The sequence below is a fragment of the Colias eurytheme genome, chromosome 15, assembly GCF_061535395.1.
Source record: "Colias eurytheme isolate Ceu_HAF_F1 chromosome 15, ilColEury1 Martin Lab GWU primary, whole genome shotgun sequence".
NCBI lineage: Eukaryota > Metazoa > Arthropoda > Insecta > Lepidoptera > Pieridae > Colias > Colias eurytheme.
Window position 1 is genome coordinate 7,096,217 of NC_142994.1, and position 23,110 is coordinate 7,119,326.

The 23,110-nt window shown below is 32.6% G+C and overlaps 1 protein-coding gene across 2 annotated transcripts in view; it reads right to left on the reverse strand.

Moving 5' to 3' along the window:
- LOC149902389 (uncharacterized) overlaps nt 1-22,050 on the reverse strand; it is a 33,205-nt gene extending 11,155 nt beyond the window's left edge. For both annotated transcript variants that reach the window (XM_090110528.1, XM_090110527.1), the window contains exons 1-9: nt 21,768-22,050; nt 11,599-11,821; nt 5,801-5,909; nt 4,846-4,870; nt 4,607-4,762; nt 3,181-3,325; nt 2,625-2,851; nt 1,261-1,768; nt 87-278 (exon numbers count right to left, since the gene is read on the reverse strand). In XM_090110528.1, coding sequence (XP_089966654.1) covers nt 87-278; nt 1,261-1,768; nt 2,625-2,851; nt 3,181-3,325; nt 4,607-4,762; nt 4,846-4,870; nt 5,801-5,909; nt 11,599-11,821; nt 21,768-21,805 — 1,623 coding nt within the window. In that variant the 5' untranslated portion in view covers nt 21,806-22,050. The remainder of the gene's footprint in view (nt 1-86; nt 279-1,260; nt 1,769-2,624; nt 2,852-3,180; nt 3,326-4,606; nt 4,763-4,845; nt 4,871-5,800; nt 5,910-11,598; nt 11,822-21,767) is intronic.
- Nucleotides 22,051-23,110: the final 1,060 nt, after the last annotated feature.

Sequence of the window (23,110 nt, forward strand, 5' to 3'; positions counted from 1 at the left end):
TAAAATATGTAATCGTATTGCGAAATAAGAATAAATTATGGCATATAAGTTTCAACGTTAAAAATATAAAATGAAGTATTACTCACCATATTATTTTCAGTGTCGTTGGCTATGCACTTTTCATTTTCTAGATTTGCAAACATTTTCCTGTGAACTTTCTTAAATTCATCCATAAGTGCATCATGGTGTTTTTTCTTATCGTCATCAACTGTTTTTGTGACACTTACTTTCTTAACTGGTATAATTGGTTCTTTATCAGTGGACGTCTTTTTCATATTCTTGAAAAAAATACATTAGTCATTAGTGAGATAAAGTACCTCCTTTTCATATCTGTTACAGTTAAGGGTGCACTCACACACATCAGTCACCGTCACGGCACGTCACCGGACAGGATTAAAAAAAATATGTATCAATAGTTCTAGTATGACTCTGTTCCCACACGACAGTCGCCGGCACGAAATCTATCAGTGACGTCACCGGTCAGGCACGTCAAATAATCTTTCCATACATGTATCATACTTTTATCCCCACTCACCCGGTGCCGTCACGTCTCAGTTCAGTCAGCGTCGTGCTACCGTCAATTGCTACATGTTCTCTAGCGTGACACACGTCTAATCACTGACTAACCTGATGTATGTGTTCAATGATTCAGTCAAACCGGCGACGTGACTGACGGACAACATGACGGTGACTGGTGTTTGTGGATACGTACACGAACCGTCACCGATCAGTCATCGGTGACTTGACGGTGACTGATGTGTGTGAGTGCACCCTTAATATTGTGTGACTGTCAAATCTATACTAATATTATAAAGCTGAAGAGTTTGTCTGTTTGTTTGATTGTTTGTTTGTTTGAACGCGCTAATCTCGGGAACTACTGGTCCGATTTGAAAATTTCTTTCGGTCTTAGATAGCCCATTTATATAGGCTATATATCATCACGCTAAGACAAACAGGAGCGGAGCAATGCGGGTGAAACCGCGGGGAACAGCTAGTTTAATGGTATGATTGATATGTGATAAATAATATCATTATACATATTTTATACGTATAGGTAAATGTTAAAATAAACTTGTTATTTCGATATTGGTCGTATCTCTGTATACCCACAGCCACTACCTTTAAAGAATTAGATGATTTAAAAATCACCCATAGGTAAGTATACTTAACGTATCGAGAAAGATCTCGATAGTGCCTCGAATTCATTTTGCAATCGATTTTAGAAATGACTACTGATAACATTTAATTTTAATAACTTACCAATTTCCTTCGTTGTATCTCCTCTACAATGGCACTCGATAACGTAGCAGAACTTGCTATACTGGTTGTGTCCAAATTCATATCATTCTTAGGCGGTATCGGATAATTACAATGTGCTTTTCCACTCTGTGTGGAATTCACATTGTGGTGTACTTCTACAACTATTGTCTTTTTGTCGTTTTCTCTGTTCGTCTGACTCGTCATGTACAAGGGTTTCTTCGATGAACTGCTGTCGTAACTACACTGTATAGTAGCCCCGTCTTCAGTCAAATTTATTATCGTTCTATTTAATTGAGTCGTATTTTTGGGTGGTTCGTAATCACTTTTTACTTTATTATTAATCATATTATGGGTCTTATTTTCATAGGTGTGAGGATTATTTGGTATACTAGGACTGTCGTAATCGGGTTCGATGTCTGACGGCGCATCGAAATTATGTATGTCACCATTTTTCCATTCGAAATCCAAGCTATCCCACGTTCTTCTTTTCATTCTGTTCATTGTTAGTCTAAAATAATAACATAGAAATTGACACAATTAATTATAGTTTTGTCAGACGTACAATCGACATTGAATTTTCTAACGAATATATAGGTAGAGCAAGGGTAGAGCATGAACGATTTTGATAATGGGAAATACATTGGTAATTAAGGAATGTTATTATGTATATCTATTGAAATTCGTATAAAAATACCATACCCCAGTTATAGGTATTTCTTTAATTTTAAATAATACCTATATATATTTATTTTCGTGAATGTGCATCACCATCTGGTGCAAAAATAAAATATGCATGCAGAGTTGACGCTATACAATGTTCATTGATAAAATAAAATGATGGATGACGCTGCGCTCGTTTATCGATTTTAATAGAGTGAGATGGATATGTGTGTGTAGTTAAATATGTGTAAGTTGTAACATTTGTACATTATTTAACTAAGTGCCGATTTCACCAATAATTTTAAACAAGTCTGGAAGTGCATTTCATCACCGTAGGTTCAAGCAAAACTGAGTATAAACTATAATCGAATCTGAGAGTGATACATTTTTTTAAGCAAAAATTAGTTCTGATAAAAGTAGTGTGATTGGTAACATAGGCTCCAATAACGTCATCAATACTTTAGTCATATAATATGTATTAACCTTTTATATTATATGTATAACCCTTTCAAAGTGTACTAAACCTTTTCAGTCTACTCGTTAATACAAACCTGACCGCTCTAACAGCAGCTTTCTTCAGAACATTGTCAATACCTCTTCGAAGCGATCTATATCATATGCTTTTTTTAAGGATTTAGTACATATTTCGTACTAAGTCCTTTTAAAGCATTAACGATTATATTATTTTTACCGTGGATACGTACCTATCTGCTCTATCAGCAGCCTCCTCCGCGACACTGGCGAGCCTCCTGCGCAGCGCGGCGGGGGGAGCGAGCGGCACCACGGGCGCCACTGACGCGGGACTGCGCTCCCCCGCGGCGGAGGACGCGGAGCTGTTGTAGCCGGAGCTCTCTGGAGACACCAGCTCGGCGCCCGCGCCCTCACGCACGATTAGTTCCAGGCGACCGCTCACTTTCATGGCTGATACGGCCTGTGTGACAGATTGATATTAGGAATTGAGTTGAGGGTAGGTGATGAAAAATAAAAAATCAATATTAAAAAAAAATTAGTTAACTTGATATAATATTAATTAGTTTTTGAACCATTTGTGTAATTGGTGAAACAATACTGACCATATTCTAATTTCTTTACAATTAAAGATGTTTAGTGATTGCTAATGAGTAATGACCATAAGGTTTATTGAATATTTGAATTGCGAGGGCTAACGCAATATTAATAGACGAATGCTGGAGATACAGATATACTTACATGAAAACTAAATTACTATGTATAAAAATATGATTACTGATGATTACATACCTCATTAAATGATATGTTAGAGAAATTTAGACCATTGCAGGACAATATTTGGTCGCCGGGCCTTAAGCCAGCTTCTTTAGCGATGCCGCCTTCGCGAACAAATTGCACAAAAATACCGGACTTCCAATCTGGGCCTTTGCATATTCTGGAACAAAAAAAATTAACCAATAGGATTCGGCAGACGGACATATCGGAAAAAATATTTATTTGGGGTCCATTTGTTTGCAATCTTATAACTTTATGTATGACTAGCTGCTCCGCGCGGTTTCACCCCCGTGGCTCCACCCCTGTTGGTCGTAGCGTGATGATATGCCTTCCTTCTCTATAAATGGGCTATCTAACACCGAAAGAATTTTTCAAATCGGACCAGTAGTTCCCGAGATTAGCACGTTCAAACAAACAAACAAACTAAGTTGTTTTATTTAGTTTTTGATATAACCCTTATTAATGTATTTTTAAATATTTCGTCAGCATAAGGGTGCGTTTCCACCAGTGTGCGAGGATGCGTACTTCGTAGTGAGGGATGTGTTTGTAAAGAACCAATGCAAATGTTATCACTTCAAACGCTAAATAAAGTATATGATCGGTCATCGGGCCGCCCTTAAAATACCTATAAAAGACGCTATTTTTGTGATCGACAACTTTAGACCATTCACGTAGAGGAACAGGTTTAGCGGTTGGTATTCAATTACTATTGTTTAATAAGACTCTCCATCGTCCATGTAGTAATGAACGACATATTGCTTCATAGCATTTTGCATATTATCTCTTTTTACTGATATATTTTGTACCAAATATGAGGTCAAACAAAAATTCGTTTTTTCCTCTAGTGGTTCGGGACCCTAAAAGCGACATCTAAATAAAATGTAGCCCGATATTCTAAAAATAGTTGTTATTTATGTAGCGTATAAATTATAGTTTCTTGCTCTATAATTGTATTCAATTAACACAAATCGAATTCATAAAACATTTTTTGACTTGAGAAAATTTCATTGATTAATCAATGTATTTGCACATTATCCACATTACCTCAGACAATCAGAAAACACGGAAAGGAAATTGGCATGTCCGAAAAGCAAAATATTCGAAGTTAGCCAGCGCGTCGATGCATTATGGTCTAAAACTCTAAAGGCTTCATTGGATGCTTATGCGGTTTTAGTGGAAACAAAAATCGGCTCTCTCTGACTCTAATGTTGTATTTTAAAAGGTTCTTTAAAAATGTTGAAACTAAAATTTTGAGAAAGTGTAATCTCCATTACCTACCCTTGAGTATTTCAATACAATAGTGTTTTTCTTATCTACAAATTGCGAAGTGCTAATTCACATCGAGGTGACATTATTTGGATGCCATTCAAGACAGACTACAAATTCGATGATAACAAATTACTCTTACTATAAAATCGGATCGTAGCAATGTTTTGCTTACCCGCAGCCAAGCTTAGCTCTTGGAGGTACTAAGATAGAAAGTCTTAAGTCTGGCATATGATCCGTATTGTGGCAAAGGGTGGGCGAGGAAGATACTTCTGATGCCAGTGAAGAACGCTCAGATACAAACTGCCATGAAAGAGGCTCGTACTCTTTTCTGGAAAATGAAATGATAACTTTTTAATCTTTGCCAATTATTCAGTAGTTACAAAACAAATGTTGTATACATTTTATACTTACTCTCTTATAGGCAGCATCCCCACATCTAAAACAAGACAAAAAATATATTATTTCGTTAATAACATTAATAATGGAGGCATTAACATAGCTGAAGTAAACGATGTGGTATTCCGCACAATCATTTAAAATACCAAAGAGAAAGCCTTCAACAGTGGCCTTAATAAGATCTATTTGCAATCACTGTTTTATTTCAATTCCATATACCTACCTACTCTGCATGTTGATAGTAAACATTCATACTGTCATACATAATATAGATATAAGAAATATGACACGATGATATATTATAGTAAGTATATTTTATGCTAATCAGAAGTCTACCTATACGTATATAATCGGATACAAGATGAATGTGTTTGCTGACAGAAATAACGGACACGCGAGCATTATGTAATGTAATGTAAGATCGGTCTATATAAAAAAGTCTTACGCATGATTTCAAAGTTATGCGAATAAGTTATAAGAAAGAGTATCTGTTTGCGCCATAAGGATGTTTGCATGAAAAGCAAGATAAGTTCATATCAATACCTACTAATTATTTCATATCAATACTAATTATATCCAATAACCAACGTACAAAACATTAAGTAATGTTCGTAGGTGTTGGTCAACATTTTACCTTTTCATTTTAACTCTTTAAGAGGTCCCATCGATATTGCCTACCGACACCTGCAACGACTGAAGCAAGGTCACTCGATTGTCTCATAAGAGAAACAGACCAATGGAATTGTGACTTTCGGCCGCTTTCATAGGGTCTATTATTTCCGTAACTAGAGCATAATAAATTATCAATAATAAATCTGAATGAACTTATAAAATGCCTATTTGAGACTGATATTCCAACTGATCAAAATAAACAAAAAATCCATTGAGTTTACGTTTATTTCTTTACGCAGACGACCTTAGCTAATGGCTAGTCGTGAGTTATTGTAACGGATATCATAATCTCACTCACGTCTAACTTTGATCTTGAGCCTGGACTGCGACGTGATGTAATGGACCAGCTCGGCGTGCACGGCGTCGTCCACGCGGTACCCATTCACGGTTACCAACTGGTCACCAACCTGGAATGAATGACAATTTTATTTAGAATCAGGAAGTGACTCTTGTCTTACAATTAAGATTTATATACATAGGTATTACATTTCCATTATGTGAGGGACTTTGCACTAAAAGCTCATACCAATTAAAATTATTTCCAAGTAGGTAGATAGGTACTTGACTTAAGTTGTCTGTAAAATATTTTAATAGTTACATACGAATTAGGTACATACGAATGGAACAAGACATAAAATTAAGCTAAACTGGCACTGAAGCGATATAGTATGTAGGTTCCTAATGTACCTAATATATGAATTGTAGGTATATGTATGCCAGTATGCAGCACATACTTATTTCAATAAAAAAAGTTAAACTTCTTATTTAGCAGAGCGTAGAATAGTTATAAAGTGTATCCGTATCAGTATTACCTACTATTTCTAAAATTATTTACAAACATGAATAAATAACAACAGACAAACCATCTTATCAATGATAACGTGCAATTCAATAGCTATCTACGATATGTCAGCTCTATTAAACAACTAGTACATAATGAAATTCGTGTTCAACCGAAAGTAATAAAACACAACATAGTTCATCAATGAGTGACGTCACACACACGCGACGCTCATATCAGCCACGTCTCGAGATGACGAAATCACTTTCTTTACGTTCTTGGACGTACGCCAAGAAGCCGGACGGCTCGCTCATGGCCTAGATAACGGACAACTTTCGTTCAGACTTTCGTACTACCTCGTCTTTTTAGGGTTCGATACTGCTAACCCATGAGAACCCTTCAAAAGCTATGTAATAGAGTAACTTTGAAATATTATATGAGACACTTCTAAAATTGCAGGGCAACAATAGACTTGAAGGTAATTATTAAATTTTCCTGTTTAAAACAAAAAAAATACGTACAAATTTAACATTTAATTATAAAAATACCCATATAAACCTCTGCAACTAGGTAACTTAGGTAGTTGAGTTTGGTGAGTTTGGTATACTAGTAAGTTAGTAACTAGATCAATTAAGTTTAGGTTAAGTAATTTATAATTATAACGATAAGATTAAGTATTATTTATTGTGTATAACTATTCGTGTACAGATGTTCCTAAGTATCAATATTAATGTGAAGAACCCACTATATAAAATTTAAGGAGAACTTAAACGACTTTTGAAATATGTGGTAAATTGCCAGACTATATGGCGCGGCGGCAAGTTGTATCTACTTTAAATGGAAAAACAAAATTCCGATGAATCTGGGTATTCTACGCACGATTTCCAAATTAAAAAAAAAAACTATGTAGCAACCTTTCTATAATATTTTGTAGTCGAAATTATTTTCCTAACTTTGTAACAAAGACTTACTTAAGTAAATTACTTAAGTACTCAGGAATGCGGTGAAATTGACTATGAAATATGAATAAACAAATTAATTGAGGATTGAGAATTTCTATGCCAATATGGTAATACTTCCTCTCGTAACAGCGACGAACTTAAAATGGGGCATAATTAGCATAGTGCTTATGCTCTCTCGTCTAAGTAGCCTAACTAGCTTAGTCACAGATATACTTGTAAATCGGATACCAAGAACATACTTATAATGAAGAGAAAATAAGTTCCGTTTCAATATTGATGTGGTAGCCGGGAGGGCGGAGGCATAGGTAGGTACTAGGTATACATATAATGTAAATATGGAATTAGCTAGGTACACTGTATGTATGTTTTCTCGTTTTTTATAAATCTCTTGCTAAAGTTATTTCGTAATAGACATAAATTTCAAAACTCACCGAATTTTAAGGTACGGATATGATAACATACTTTAATATTGAATTAGTATTTTATTAGAATTATATAACGATACATATTACAGTTCGGTATTGCGAAATAACACACATTATGTACATATTTTCAGATAATCAGGGTAATAATACAGATCCGCTGTGTTATGTGCAAGAACTACCCAGACGTAAGTAGTAACTTCCTCCGAGTTGCAATAATTAATAGTATTTTATGTCTGCAGTAAAACGCAGGTATTTATATGAAAACAATAATAAGCCACTTATATTTCATATTATCTGTTTAACATAATAGTGTACACCTCGGGTGATGTGCCTTTAGTAGTATCTACCTATTAGTAAAATATTCTGAAGATAAAATATAGATACACAATCCTGAAAACATGTAAATAGCCATGAATTTAGAGTTATTACAGTACTTTTCTTTTACACAGCTGTATACACAAATGACACATAATTGCAGACAGTGTATAATAGCATACAAGATAATGATTCATAAACATTTGGTGTTTTTGTTAATTATCTTTTATAAACTTATATCGATTATAATTAAAAAATTTAAAATATAATATTAAAATAAATTGAGAGACTTATTTAGGAATCATGAAATTTAATAACCAATTATTATAAATTACAAATGTTTGAAGCATTAGTACCATTAAAATCTTGCTTGGTCATTATAACACATCAAGCGACAGGTCAAGTTCAATTTATAAATATTATATGGTTTATGAAACATCGGATCTTACTCGTCAGTTGTCGAGAATGGAGATGCGTCTCCAAACTGGTTTACATTTAAAAAGAACAAAACTGAACAGGTGCAGTAATAGCTATACGACACTGTCTACTAAGGCATAAAATCAGAAGAATCGCAAATTCAATCGTTGGTTATTAATTATTATTGATAGAACTTGGGAAACATATTAGGTATAATTTAATACGTTTAATTATATGTAGTACCTACCTAATGACTAAATATCAAGTTTGCAGATTCTGAAATTTGAAAAAATTGATAACTGCCAGATTTTATATTTTTTTTTGCAAAATATATTTTTAATTTAAATTTAAAAGAAATATAACACCTGTATACATTCACTCCATGTTTTTAAAACGTAAAAGTTCTTCGAAAGTAGGTAATCCGACATCCAATAAGTCAGTCCAACAATATTCAATCAAGCCAATTGACAAGTAAAAGACCTAAAAAGTATTTAATCCTATTAGTTAAAATAAAAATAATTTATATTGGCCAACACAATCCCCGTTTTCCAATTACAGCACTAGAGCGCATTATGCGGCATAATGCTTAACGTTGAATGTTCCAACTACAGCAACGCTTCGCACAATCGAGCACTAGAAAAAGTAATGCGCGTGAATTGATGCGTGCAATCGATTTATCGTTAGTAATTATTAATTGTTGGAAAAAATTTTAAAGCTTTCGTTTCATTGTAGTTTTTTCGAAATAATCAAAGTTAATTAAAATTGTGTTAAAAAAATAAATATAAGTATGGATGAAGGTACAAACATTGAAAAAAATGTTAATGACATAATCAAAATCCAAATTACTTAAAATAACCGTAAATATTTTTCAACCAATTATTATGTATATACCACTTTATTAGTAGTATACGAGGTTATTGCTAACTCTATGAATATTTTTTTTTTCAACACTGAACTTAGCGCAACCTGCTGGTGCGTTTCATGTTCCAATTAAGCATCAGCATAATTCGGCATTGTGCGGCACTGAGTCGCATTATGCTCTGTAATTGGAAAACAGCCAATATGTACTCAGACGTGTTTTTGCGAGTGTATAATATACAATATGTATAAATTATGTACCTACATAATAATGTATTATTGATGCGATTTACTTTCTCTTTGGATATCATTTATTATAGATATATAATTAATCATAAATCATAATGAAAAATGTGTAGGTAGTAGTAAATAATTATTCGTCCGGATCGTTTGCAAATTTAGCAATTGCAAAATTAACTACCTATTTGTTTAAAAATGTTAATGATATTTCAATTGATATTTCTTACCTATGACACAGATAATACTTTAGATTGGATAGCGCAATTAATTTTGGAATAAGTACAAATTTCGAATGATAGATTTGACACTATTTTCTATATTAGCGAGTGTTACGCAATAGTCTTGCAATAAAGTTTACTAAACATAGAAAGCAGTTGATATTGTTCTATTCGAGAAACACATAATATATACCAAGATTAGAAAATATACTATTTCTAAATTATTGTCTTACCAGTTTAATGCCCGTGTAATAACAAAATTGCCACATTTAACATCTCCTGTTCCTTGTATGAAGTATTCTTAATCACTACAAGATGTATGTAATACAATTTTGCTTCTTTTACTTCCTTAATGAAGTTAATTACAAATATTAAATGCACTCGGCATACATTACGGAGGAAGTAGGTAGTTGTCCGACATGTCGGCACCACATTAAATGCACTGTTAGCTAAGCATAAGAAAATTAAACTTCCCAAGATTTCGTATGTCTCAAACACCTCATTGTGTTTCTCTACTAATAAAGAATATTAAGAACTTGTGAAATTTCATAACTTCTTTGTGAAGGAAGTAGGTAATCGTGCGAAAAAGATTTTGTTTGATATCAAATGCCCAACGTGAGGGACGAATAAAATAAAGCAATATAAAAATATAACTTTTGTGAACACTTTTATAGTGCAATAGTGCGTATTACACGCTTATATTTATGATTTAAATATATGAAAGAATTCAATAACAAATATCTACATAAAGTACATTACGGCCGATTACTCACACATTATCTCATCGGAAGAACGGAGCTACTGTTAACTCATCTGAATAATTTAATCGCAAAAAATTTGACCCAAATGTTCGCTAAAATAAAACGTTCTTTAATAGTACCGATTCAACTGTTACCTTTCAAACAGCAACAAGTTACATGAACGCCACAAAGAATGGTAATCGTCTTACGCCAATTCAACCTCGCAAGGTAAGTACCTGAATGTGTGCTACACTACTATTATATATAATTCATAATAATAACTGTCCACAAACACATGACGTGAATATTATGTTAATGTTGTAGGAATGGTTGGAAATCGTGATACTTTGAATGCGAGATATTTATGTAGGTTAAAAGTTACCTTGCTATAGACTTCGGATTTATAAACGTACCTAAGTTTTCCAGTAGGTACTAGGTATACACTAAAACAAATTAGAACCTACTACCTTATTTAAAGATCTAACTATACTATATCTAACGATAGAAATTATCAGTAACACAGATAATTCACAAGTCAAGAATAATTCAAACAATAAGATAATGCAATAATTGCTCGTATACGCACAATAAAAACAAACTCAGTAGCAACAATGTACCAAACACAATGTGACAAAACTTGGGCTAGGGAACCATTGAGCAAGCAATTGCATAACATCACTAAGAATTTCATTGCCATTTGCCACTAAATTCAGTAATTGCGGCATAGTATCGCTCTGGTTGCCTTTCGATGGTTTAGCGAAACAAATAGAGTTATTGCTTTGAGTCATTACCTATATGTCGCAGCTTAATCAATCGTTTAATTCAGAGCCTAGCCTCTTAATCGATTAACCTAAAAGCGGACATGTTGCCTTACAGACATAAATAACATACGACATCATAGTGACGAAATAGTCTATATAGGGACATATTCTATATTTATTCAGCTTACAGGCTTACAGCATAGTAAATAATTCAATTTCACATAAATAAAAATAAGGTTTTTTTTATTTTTATTTCAATAAATTATAAAAAAAACTATCCATACTTTATCCATATGACAGAAAACAGATAATGAAACATGTCAAGTTAAAAGCAAATAGCTATAATTTCAGTAAAGCAAATCAATCATATTATCATTACCTTCAATCCTTGAAGGTGGGCTTCAGAATTGTGCTCAACTTTGGAGACGAAGAAGCCCGTGGCGTATTCCTTGCCGCCTCTCAAGGAGAAGCCGAAGGCCGGTGCGGCTCTGCGCGGTCGCAGAAGTCGTATGACCCGTATGCGCCTCTCTGCTGCGCCGGTCAGGTCGCCCCGGGACCCTGAAGTCGGCGTCGACGCCATCGACGTCGCGTACATGACCGCACTGAAAACCAATTTCATGTTTTATAACAACTCTTACAGTTTTAATAAATGTTTTTTTTATTCCTTATTATTTAAATACAACAATTTTCATTCATCATCTGCTAAATATGAGCAAAGGTACAAACATTTATTTTAAACGTAGGTATGTATTAAAATAGAAACGCTGGAAACCTGTAAATCTTGCAAAAGGTAGGCTACAAAGCAAAATAACCAATCCTCTATTAGATGATACGTGTAATATTCAAGACCAAATCTAAAAAATTAAATATACCTATATCAAACTAGATGATATGTTCAACGATTCTGTTTAATCAAAAACATAAAATATTAAAATTGACTCGATAAAAAAAAATCACCAAGTTAGCTCTAATTTTCACACTTTTACGTTTTCTAATTGACATGGTAATACTTATTATGATATTTTTTTTTCATAAACAATTATATTAAAACACTAGCGGTCCGCCCCGGCTTCGCCCGTGGTACATAATATTTACGTTTTCTCTACATAAGAACCATCCTCGTACTTCAAGGAATATAATAAAAAAAGAATTATCGAAATCGGTTCAGCCGTTCTCGAGTTATGCGCTTACCAACACATTTTGCGATTCATTTTTATATATAAGATTTATATATAAACCACTTTTATCGTGACAAAACCAAACGTTTATCTCGAGAAAAAAAGAGCGCCAAAAGTGGTTTATCGCAGATAAAACCAAAACTAAAAGTAATTACACAAAATGCTCTGACAAATATCTTGCAAATGTTTTAATATAATTGTTTATGAAAAAAAAATCATAATAAGTATTACCATGTCAAGTAGAAAACGTAAAAGTGTGAAAATTAGAGCTAACTTGGTGATTTTTTTTTTATCGAGTCAATTTTAATATTTTATGTTTTTGATTAAACAGAATCGTTGAACATATCATCTAGTTTGATATATATTTTATTCTTTAGATTTGGTCTTGAATATTACACGTATCATCTAATAGAAGATTGGTTATTTTGCTTTATGCTTGCCCTTGCCCTCTTAATGTTGTAATGGTTTCATGTGGTTATAATTAATATAAAAAGCATTAATCATAAGTTCTGTAATTTCCACGGCTATAACCTTCTAATTTTTTGCTCTTTAAACTAAACACAAAGGAATTCTTAATACTTAAATATAAACACAACAAAACCTGAAAATTCTCAGTCACTTACTAAGCTCTACAGCAATATAATGTAACGGTATGTAGCAATCAGGGCGCAAGTCCTACTCGCTCTACTGAGACTTCACAAGGTAAAATATTAATTCAATCTTATCCCCAATCAAAAACTGGTCGAAATCTGTAAACTAGTTAATCGATTTTATAGAATAAAATAGAATTCTCTACTTCTCTAATGACTAATCACAACATTCTATTGTGTTATACAAGACCACTAAACGGTATTATATCCGGAATTAACCTTAAATAAGAAGCCATGTACATGCTAGGATTGATAGTTGATACTATTGAATTAAATTAATTTAAGTCAATAGATGTTCACTTTTCATCAACACCAACAACTTAATGACGACATTAATTATTTAACGAATTAAACTGTAAATTCTAAATGTAGAGATTGTAATAAATGAATCATAACATCTTGTAGTTATATCGTTATAGGTAAATTGTATCATATAAATGATCATTTAGATAAATAAAATTCACAAGGCCTTCGTTACTTTTGGGAACTTAAGATATGGATAAATTAATATTATTACAGAAAAAAATTAAATTATGATCAGGCTAAAGCTATTTTAAATATTAAAAAAATATATATTTAACTTATCATCGACAAGCACTACTTAAATATGTAGGTAATATTTGAAAAAATAAAGATTTTTTTTAAATTAAAAGTTCACTTACAGAAGATTATACTTACCTGAAAAAATCGAATTGGACTTTGGGGGAAGAATGCATTTCTACAGATAAGGTGAACAATATTGGTTATAAATCAATTTTCTTTTTTTATATCAATTGCATTACATCAAAGATAGATTAATAGGTAAATAAAAAGTATGATTGAAACTCGTCCTCTGTGAACCGTTTTCTATTGCGTTATTTACGAAGCGATTGCGGAAGAGTGCCCTATTAAGACACATTACATAAGGATAACCGCATGGCTAGGTGAGTGTCATGCAACGGTTCATTTCTTCTCGTCTTTTTAACAGGGTTTAAAGAATTGCAGTTGCATTGAAATTGTCAAAAATTATATAAAATAAATACAGCTGGGTACTACTTATTAAAAAAAGTCTAACTTCGGACTTATAAAATGTTCACTTCAACAAATCAACCTAAAAATGATGTGGGCCTTTTATTATTATAATCCAACTGCATTTTGTACAGTATAGAAGATTAACAGATAAACGAATATATGCACACATTGTGTCTTACTTAAAATTATAAAAAGCGTAGTTCAGTACCTACATACAGTATGTAATAAATTTTAAGTTAATGCTCTAGTTCATCCAGAGTTCGTTGTATTCGAAGACGATTGTTTTACTCTGTTTCCTTGACATTACAATGAACTATTGACAGGTTAGTCGTTAAAGGTCAGGTGAGCGTCATTGTTTAGATTTAATGACTTCTAATCATTTTTCTTATCAGGTTTGTTTCAAAGTTCGTTCAAATAATTTAATAATAGGTAATTTAAGCTACTTGGCGGTCAATAGGTTTTAGTAAAGGCGAAAGTTTAATATTCATACGCTGTAAGCATTTCGAAAAATTTAAATGTAATATGTACCTATTATTAGAAGGTTGATGGAACTTTAGAAAAAAAGATACGATGCTTCATAACCATGTACTAAACTAAAAGTGATTTCAAAACTTGACTAACTTATGTTAACTTGAATAATGCTTAATAAAGTGAGGACAAAAATGTTTGCTAGTCAATAGCAAAAATTTTTGCATCAATGTGTTTTTTCATGAATACTAATCCATGTCTATTGACTAAAATTAAGTTTTCTGTGCCTATGTTTAAATCGATTTTTGAATCTTTCAACAGCAAGGTCCTTCATATTTTAAGAATTAGTATTTTAGAAGCAAGGACCAAATGATCTTACTGTTGTTGTACGTATATATTATATATAGTATGAATATAAGAGAGGCACATACCTACTGCACATGCAATTCACAGATGAAAATAGATACCTACTTATTCTTAAAGAGTAAAACATGAGGTCACGAAGTTGACGTGAGGGAGGAGAGAGGGCAAGCAGCTCCTCTGTAGAGCAGTGCAATGACCTCGCACTGCGTCTGCACAGCCTCCCGGCAACAGCTCGTTTCTGTACTAATGGTTCTTGCATCCATTGACACATTGCGAAGTATTTATAGTGTCTATACTCTATTGATATTCATGATTGCACAGAAAAGAAGGCTCTACAATTTGCTTTTAACCAAACGGATTTAAAATCCATTCCATTTTAAAACTGTGTGGATTTTTATTTGTATAACATATAAAATCTTAATATATGTTATACAAACAAAACCAGACAGGAAAAATAGGCTAATTTTTCTGGTTTCACCGATTTCAGTAAAGTAGGCTATAGTAGCTATTTTAAAAATAAACTTATTATCATTTAAAATCGCCTATGCGTGAAGGTATCTATCTAATCTTCTGCGATATGTGAAATGATCTTTATCATTTTTGGCAATCCTTAGCTACGCAATATTTTAACGATATTTAACTGTCAGATAACTTTATAAGTACATAGGTACTACATTTCGTACGAGATTGTAATCTCTGGACAGATTAATTTAGCTTCTTATTAAAATGATTGAGTGTTGTGTTAAATAATATGACGAAACGCGTCCGAGAAAGTTGTTGATAGATAAGACACGAAGCTGCACTTGACACAAAACGCTGGATTTTGCATAACGGAAACCAGGCTTAAGACTTCAATCAGTATTAGCTTTGACCTATTTATCACAAACTGCTGAATACAAATCAGATGTTAGAATTCAATTGTTAATTATTCTCGCTTTCTGGTAGACAATGGAATAGTAAGTATTTAAAGGACCTAGAGTCAAACCAAAAACAAGTTTATTATAGAGCCTTGGAATTCAGTGGAGTGGTCTGCCCACTAGTGATATTTTCAACATTGCCTAACTTTAAATCACTAAGTTAGATACTGTCGATTGTTAAATATTTGACCGCCGATTTATACACAACAACGGTTACATAAATTAGAAGGAAAACAACAAAAACTGGAAAATTTTATTTCCTTGTCTCTATATTAGATCAATTATATCGGAATTGATATTTCAACCATGGTTTTCTTTTTAATTTTGTAAATATACAGGTATACAGGATACAATAACATCATCTCATCAATGAGAAAGAAGGCAGTAATTTTTATTCTTCTAGGTTCGAAGCAAAGTTGGTTGGTATGGGTGTGCAAGTGGTATTGGATTTTGAAAAACTAAATGTTAGCTTTAATAAAATATTTACATGAGACAATTGGCTCCATAGGACATCAGATAGAAACTCACATGGGTCTGATCTACGCTAGTAAGTAGGTGTAAAGTGTACTACTTCGTCTTTTTCCTTATCCTCGGATATTAATCTGACGCTTATGAAGTAGTAAGTACCTACCGTTAGATAGCGTTTAATTTATTAGGAAACTTTCAATACAAACAAAATTACATAATCTACTCAAATCTCACTTATCTGTCGGTAAATAGGTACTTATTGTTATGAGTATATTGGCCAATTAATTCGCCGCGTTTTATTATTTGCTAGACACAAACATTTCAAATTTCGAAAGAGAAAGTTTTTAACGTTTTTTATTCAATAGTTAGTTTATAGACAGAATAGCTTGTTTGTTTACTTTATTTTTATTTTATATTTCACTCCTCTAGGTTATACATATTTAGTAAAGCAATCGTTATAATTAAAATGGGTACATGCCGGGACGACAAGTAATAAGAAAGTTAATACAAGTAGCTTCTACACTACTGAATTTTGATAACCTATTTATTCATTTCATATAATGATATTTATAACACTCAAAAACATTGTTTTTTCTATGCATATTGGTGGTATACCATTAAAAGTCTGATAAGAGGGCCTGCAGTATAATTCTCCGGTAATGTCTAACGCAGGTGGTACGTGCCCGCTCAGGCGTGAATCCCCTTCTACCCGGCCGACAACTGTTCCCTGTTTTTTTTCTCTTAGTCCAATCCAAGCTAAGAGCAATGGCCTGATCCGCACATTGGCTATTTGTTAAATATTAGATTGCAAAATATATTACGATACAGGTATACAATTATTATCTTCAAAGGTTATACATATAAGTTATTTAATAAATATACCTACAAGTCTAATGGAAAGGGTTTAAGAAATTAGACCTATCACTTTCTTATGGTGCCAAAAGTGGATATATAAAAGTACATACCTACCTATATAAATACTTGAAGATATGATGTCAATACTAAGAACACTAAGTACACTTTATTTACATAACTATGGCAAGTTTTTCCACTAATCTCAGCACTTTAAAATTATTAAAGATTGCTTTCTTTACTTTGGTAAGCTGTTTGTGTATAACCAAAGAAATCGACCGATCAATACTGCTAGGATACAAAACAAAAACAGGGCGCTGGGCGACATGCTTTGAAGGGATTCCTAATTTCCGGCTAATGCCGCGGTAGCATGACACCAACAAAACACACTCAAATTACCGTTAGACCAAAAAGAGCTGCTTTCTGCACCTCACAGCGTACACATCATGTACACATGTTTCAAAAATTTTCATGTACAATACTAAATTTATCAATACACGGTACCTAGCAATAGCAATTAAGAGTTCATGACATTATGATTTATGATAAATGTTGAGGTAAGTACTTATTTTGCGAAAAAAATAAACCTAAGTAGGTATACATACCTAATAATATATTATGTATATTCAATTTAGAAAGAAGAGGTTGTACCTGTTTCCCCCTTTTTTATTTAATGTCCAATTATTTAAAAATAACACAACGCAGACATAAAAGGAGTACGGTTATTATTATCGTTAAAGAAATCATAAATTAATAAACAATACTACAATAACCTCCTCCTTTTTTTTGAAGTCGGTTATAAAAAATAGATTGCAAATGCAAAATATATTAATGAGTAACGGTAATTATTCTAAGGAGTAACGCTTAGAACGGTAACGAGCAATAATATGTCAACCAGTCTTAATTGCTCTTTTAAATTCAAGGAATTTAAGATTTACAGCTCGATATCACATAAAGAATTAAGAAGTAAAAAAGAATCATCAAAATCACTTCACCCAGTCGGAACTCCAGTCGTCAGAACTTTCTGAAGTAAAAAAAACCCAAGAAATAAAAAAATACAGTCGAATTGAAAACTCCTTTTTTGAAGTTAAACACTTACAAATGAAAAACTACGCGGTATGATTTAAATATTACAGAAATTCATGAATTATTCGCGAATGGGAAAAACCCGGGGCGTTTAGTTAGAAATGCCATAAAATAAGCGGCGGTCAAACCGGGCGCGCCGCCTCGCCGTCAATTAACCGCGTCCGACCTCTGAGCCGGGCTCTCCGCGAGCCTGCGATGCTATTCATAGATACGAGTTCACGTGATCACGTCCCTAAGCCACCTGGATGATTTGATCCCCACAGGCTTATGAAAGATTAACTTATTCTTTGAACTGATCGATATTCGATATTCATTCAAGATATTCTCAAAATTGGGTAGGCACGTTAGAAAATTGCAAGGAGGTTTTGAATATTTAATTATACATTCCGTAGAAATTTTACAGAAGAGAGAACAGTAAAACAAATTTATATTCTCAACATCGAAGACGCTACCTGCATTATACGAGAACATATTATGTATATGCTATTAGGCTCGCATACTGAAAGGCAAAAAGAGATTGTTTTGTTTCTCTATTTCTAAAGATGGTTTATATCGCCAAGGTTTACAAGTACCGTAGCTCGTAAATAAAGAATTATTGCTGATTGGTCTGTCCTTTATAGGAATGCAATGGGAATGATAGAGGTGGAACGATACTATACGTCGCACGCTTCTTTACGTAATCGTGGGTTCACATCTCCGAACACCTGAGCAATGCCTTTGTGTTTGCGTTCAAATTTTTCGTCTTTGCTAAAATCTGTAATATTAAGCCAAAAACCAGTAATTGTTTACTATGATTGAATGACGAAATGGAAAAGAAACGTATGATAAGATTACTGTAATTGTGTAAACATCATACTAATGTGACTTCAACTTAATGTTACGGTTATGACTGAAGAAAAACATTGGGTGTGTCGTCGTTGCTGTCATTATTATTAAAGAACACAAAACGAATGTTAAATTTTGATTATTTAGGTATTTACTTTGAAAAATCAGAAAAGAATAGACAATAAAAAATGTGTGCGTGTACTAGTGTACGCACGCACGTAAGAAGTGAAACTTCTTTATGACCTTATTTTTCAAAAAATAATTTACTATAAATACAACTTTACAGAAATACGTCGAATCACGCGTGGTAGGGATAAGAAAAAGATGGCGCGTAACCATTCGCGTAACGGAAAAATAAAATTTTATAAATTTATAAGTTTCACTTCAATTAACTACATCTGAATTAAATTAATTATATTATAATTTATAACTATGATTGAATTTAGTTTCTTCAAAACAATTAAGACTACATCATAAATAATAAAAAATCAACTGTTTATTTTTCGATCAGCGTTATGTTGAGCAGTAAAATTGATTTTCTACAATTTTTGAAAGTTAATCACTATGAATCGGTATCAGAATAACGGCGCTAAATTAACAGAGGTCTCATAGTAGAGCAATATAATAACTGTACCTGCTGCTTCGACTTAATAGTTAATTAATTATACTATCATTATTGATTATAAGAGCTATTTTTATTTGACTAACTGACTTTCCAAATCTTTTGATGTAATATTACCTAATAATTAATAATTATTAACACTAACGTAATAAAGGAAGGCATTGCTTCATAAAGTCGTCCTTCCATATGTGAAATCAAATTACGTCCGTTATTTAGTTAACCGGTAAAAGTTCACAGCTTCCTTTAAAACTAAGACGTGCCTACATTTTTATTACCATTGCAGATTTAATTTTGTAAATCCTTATTAATTATAGTAAATTATCAGAAATTACATAATTATAGGTACTGCTCAGGAAAGTAATAAGTCACGTACTTGAATTGTCTTTTGTGATGAGACGTCCTTAAGAAGTCGTTAACCTTCCTAGGATACATAAGAATTCAATCCTACAATGGCTAGGTAATCCACTTACTTAAGGTCAAATACGTTAGGTAAGTAAAAGTTAGGTGGACTCTATAAATTATTCTTATAGGAAATGGAGTGTAACAAAAGCACATATTATTTAACCATGTACTAGCTGCACTAGCAGACGTTATTCTGCCCCACTTCCCCTTTTTCGTGTTTTCTCTCCATAAGGACCTTTAGATTTGGCTTCATTTTTATTATATCTAGATAAGATTGTCTTAAACTCAAACGTCTTTATTGGAAAAGGTAAATTCCTCGCATTACGCGGAACCTATCTAATTGATTCACTTTTTTTAGCGTAAATGAAACTAAACAAGATTTTTATAGCCGAGAGACGGGTGAAAGATGAAACCAATATGAAAGCTGGTCATATCTGAACAAGCACGACATACAGTGTTAAGAAGGCCGAAAGAAATCGTTTGAAAAAGCTGATGATGCCATGAATGGATGGAAAGTGAGCTGCCGAGCAAGATGTGGAAGTTTCTGTTCACACGGCCATGTAGGTATACCGATAAGAGAAATGAAATTAAAAATAAATGCTCCTTATACTCCGATTAAAGCGAATTATTGACTTTAAATATCCCATTGCTAAATAAACTTATTTTGGTTGTTAACTTACCCGTAAAATTGGAAACAGTTGGTCAATGATCTTTACATACCAGCGCACTCAGGCAAAATATTTCACAGCAAACATCAATTTAATTTGCTAAGTAGTAGCATGGGCTTAGCATGGGTAGGTAATATTAGCAGAAATCACTGCATAGTGATAAGGCCGCCCTTTGTAAAGCACAAAGGGCGGCCTTTTATGTTTGTTTATTGTAAATTGTTATTTTATGTACCTGGTTTATTGCACAATAAAGTGTTAAATAAATAATAAATAAATAAATTAGCTGTTTAATTTAGAAGCTTTGGAAGTCGAGATGTGAATAGAAAGGTATAATAGTTATATGTATACGAAACAATTAATACGACAATTACTAAAACGATAAAACAAAAGATGCACTTGGGGAGTTAAAAAATTACTATGAAAAAGTAGTGACATTTTACGCTTATGTGGTACACTAAATATTTATGTAAAAAATGTATTTATACTTCATAAAATATATGAATACAACTAGGTAAGTACATATAATATCGTATATCTGAAATTAGGGTTTTAGGTTTATTTTTTTATCCAGGACCATCAATCTGACTACCCTCTTTTACAAATATTTATTTTATTTTGCCACTAGTTTTATATAATGATTATCATGTTCAATACCTTCATATTTTTTAAACAATTTAATCTTATACCTACTTACTTAGTATCGCAATCCTCACAAAAATATTCATAAAACCTCCCACTTTATACTTATTACAAAGTAAGTGAAAATTAAGTAAATTCTACTGAAAATAAAATAACCTTAGATTGGAATATCATGGATTTGCTTGACTGAAATAGATAGAATGACAATATCAGCTTATTATCATATGATAACATCAAAATCTCAAGTGAAACTTAACGCGGTCGGAACAAAACTAGCCATTATTACCTAACACCGTTAAAACAATGCTAAGTTCACACCTTTATTCACCTATTTGTAATAAGTGAAATTCATTTTACATAATCTCGTAATTTACTTAATTAATAAAGAAAAAAACACACCTTAAGCTTGTTTGAGATGTTTCCAGCGTTCCCTGCATCAACAGTGTGAATTAACAAAACTAAACATTATGGTGATCAGCATGCCATTTCACTGATATTGTCGTATTTCTTTCACTCTTTCACTATTTGAAAAATGTAAGAATGTTTCACGTGTTGACGTTACGGATTGGAGAACAAAGTCACGGTTGGTTTATAGCGACAATGAGCCGGCTGGTGATGGATCAACGAGCGAACACTACCCGCGAAGCGTGCGCTCCGCACACCGAAACGACACGAATGGTAAAATACAGGCAATGGAAGAAAGTTCGAACTTCGACGTCACATTCCACCGTAAAGCCTTCGCTTTACTGATTTAATTTGAAGCTAATATATCATGTCGAACATGTAGATAACTGTTGTTACATTTTATGTCAATATCACGTCCTTGATTTGGCTCTTGTTTTTGATATAAAAGTATACAGAGGTACCTATAAAATATTTGACAAAAAAAATTGCATCACAGGTATTTCAAAGAATTCTCAGATCCAATTTTTTGACCATAAAATGAGAAAAACAATTTTGGTATTTAAATAGGTACCTATGTTATGGCAAAAATGAAAAAAGCATGCCTAGTGCATACATAATTGCACCACCCAGCTAAATTTCAAAATTTCCATCAGCCCTTTTTTAAATGGTATTTATGAAAAAAAAAATGATTATTAAAACAACAAAAAAATTTAAACATATTTTATTAATAGCACAACAACACTAGAACTAAATGCATAATTATCACATCATTTCTAAATAAGTACATATGTATTCCTATGCTTTCCCATCCTTTTTGTCAAATAATGGTATCAAAGATATGCTGGCCTCCTCTTTCTAAAATATCACCCAAAAATACAGCCTTCTCTATCATTCAGAACTTCATACTTCGGCTTGATTTATGTCTATATGTACAGTAAACATCTATATAACATCGATTAATTCAATAATTTTCTAAAATACATCAAGTTTAACAACAATTCTAATATTAGGCATATAAATTGATGCTGGATAATGTACGTATATATCATGAAACATCGCAATGTATCGGAATATGAAACCTCATGAACGTTTTAAAAGAAGCCACGTATTAAAAAAATTAAAATTTTAAATACAATATTTTGTAACCCTGACGAGAGTTTTTAATTACCTATTTAAAATCTGTGGGATTACAGATTGGAATTTCTTATTATTATCTTCTTCATTTTCAACATGTGGAATTGTTTAACACAACACCTATCGCAACAATCTCAAAAACTGTAGGCAAGTGTTTTTTTTTTTTTGTTGAAACGTACAGACATTTAAAATATTTATTTTTG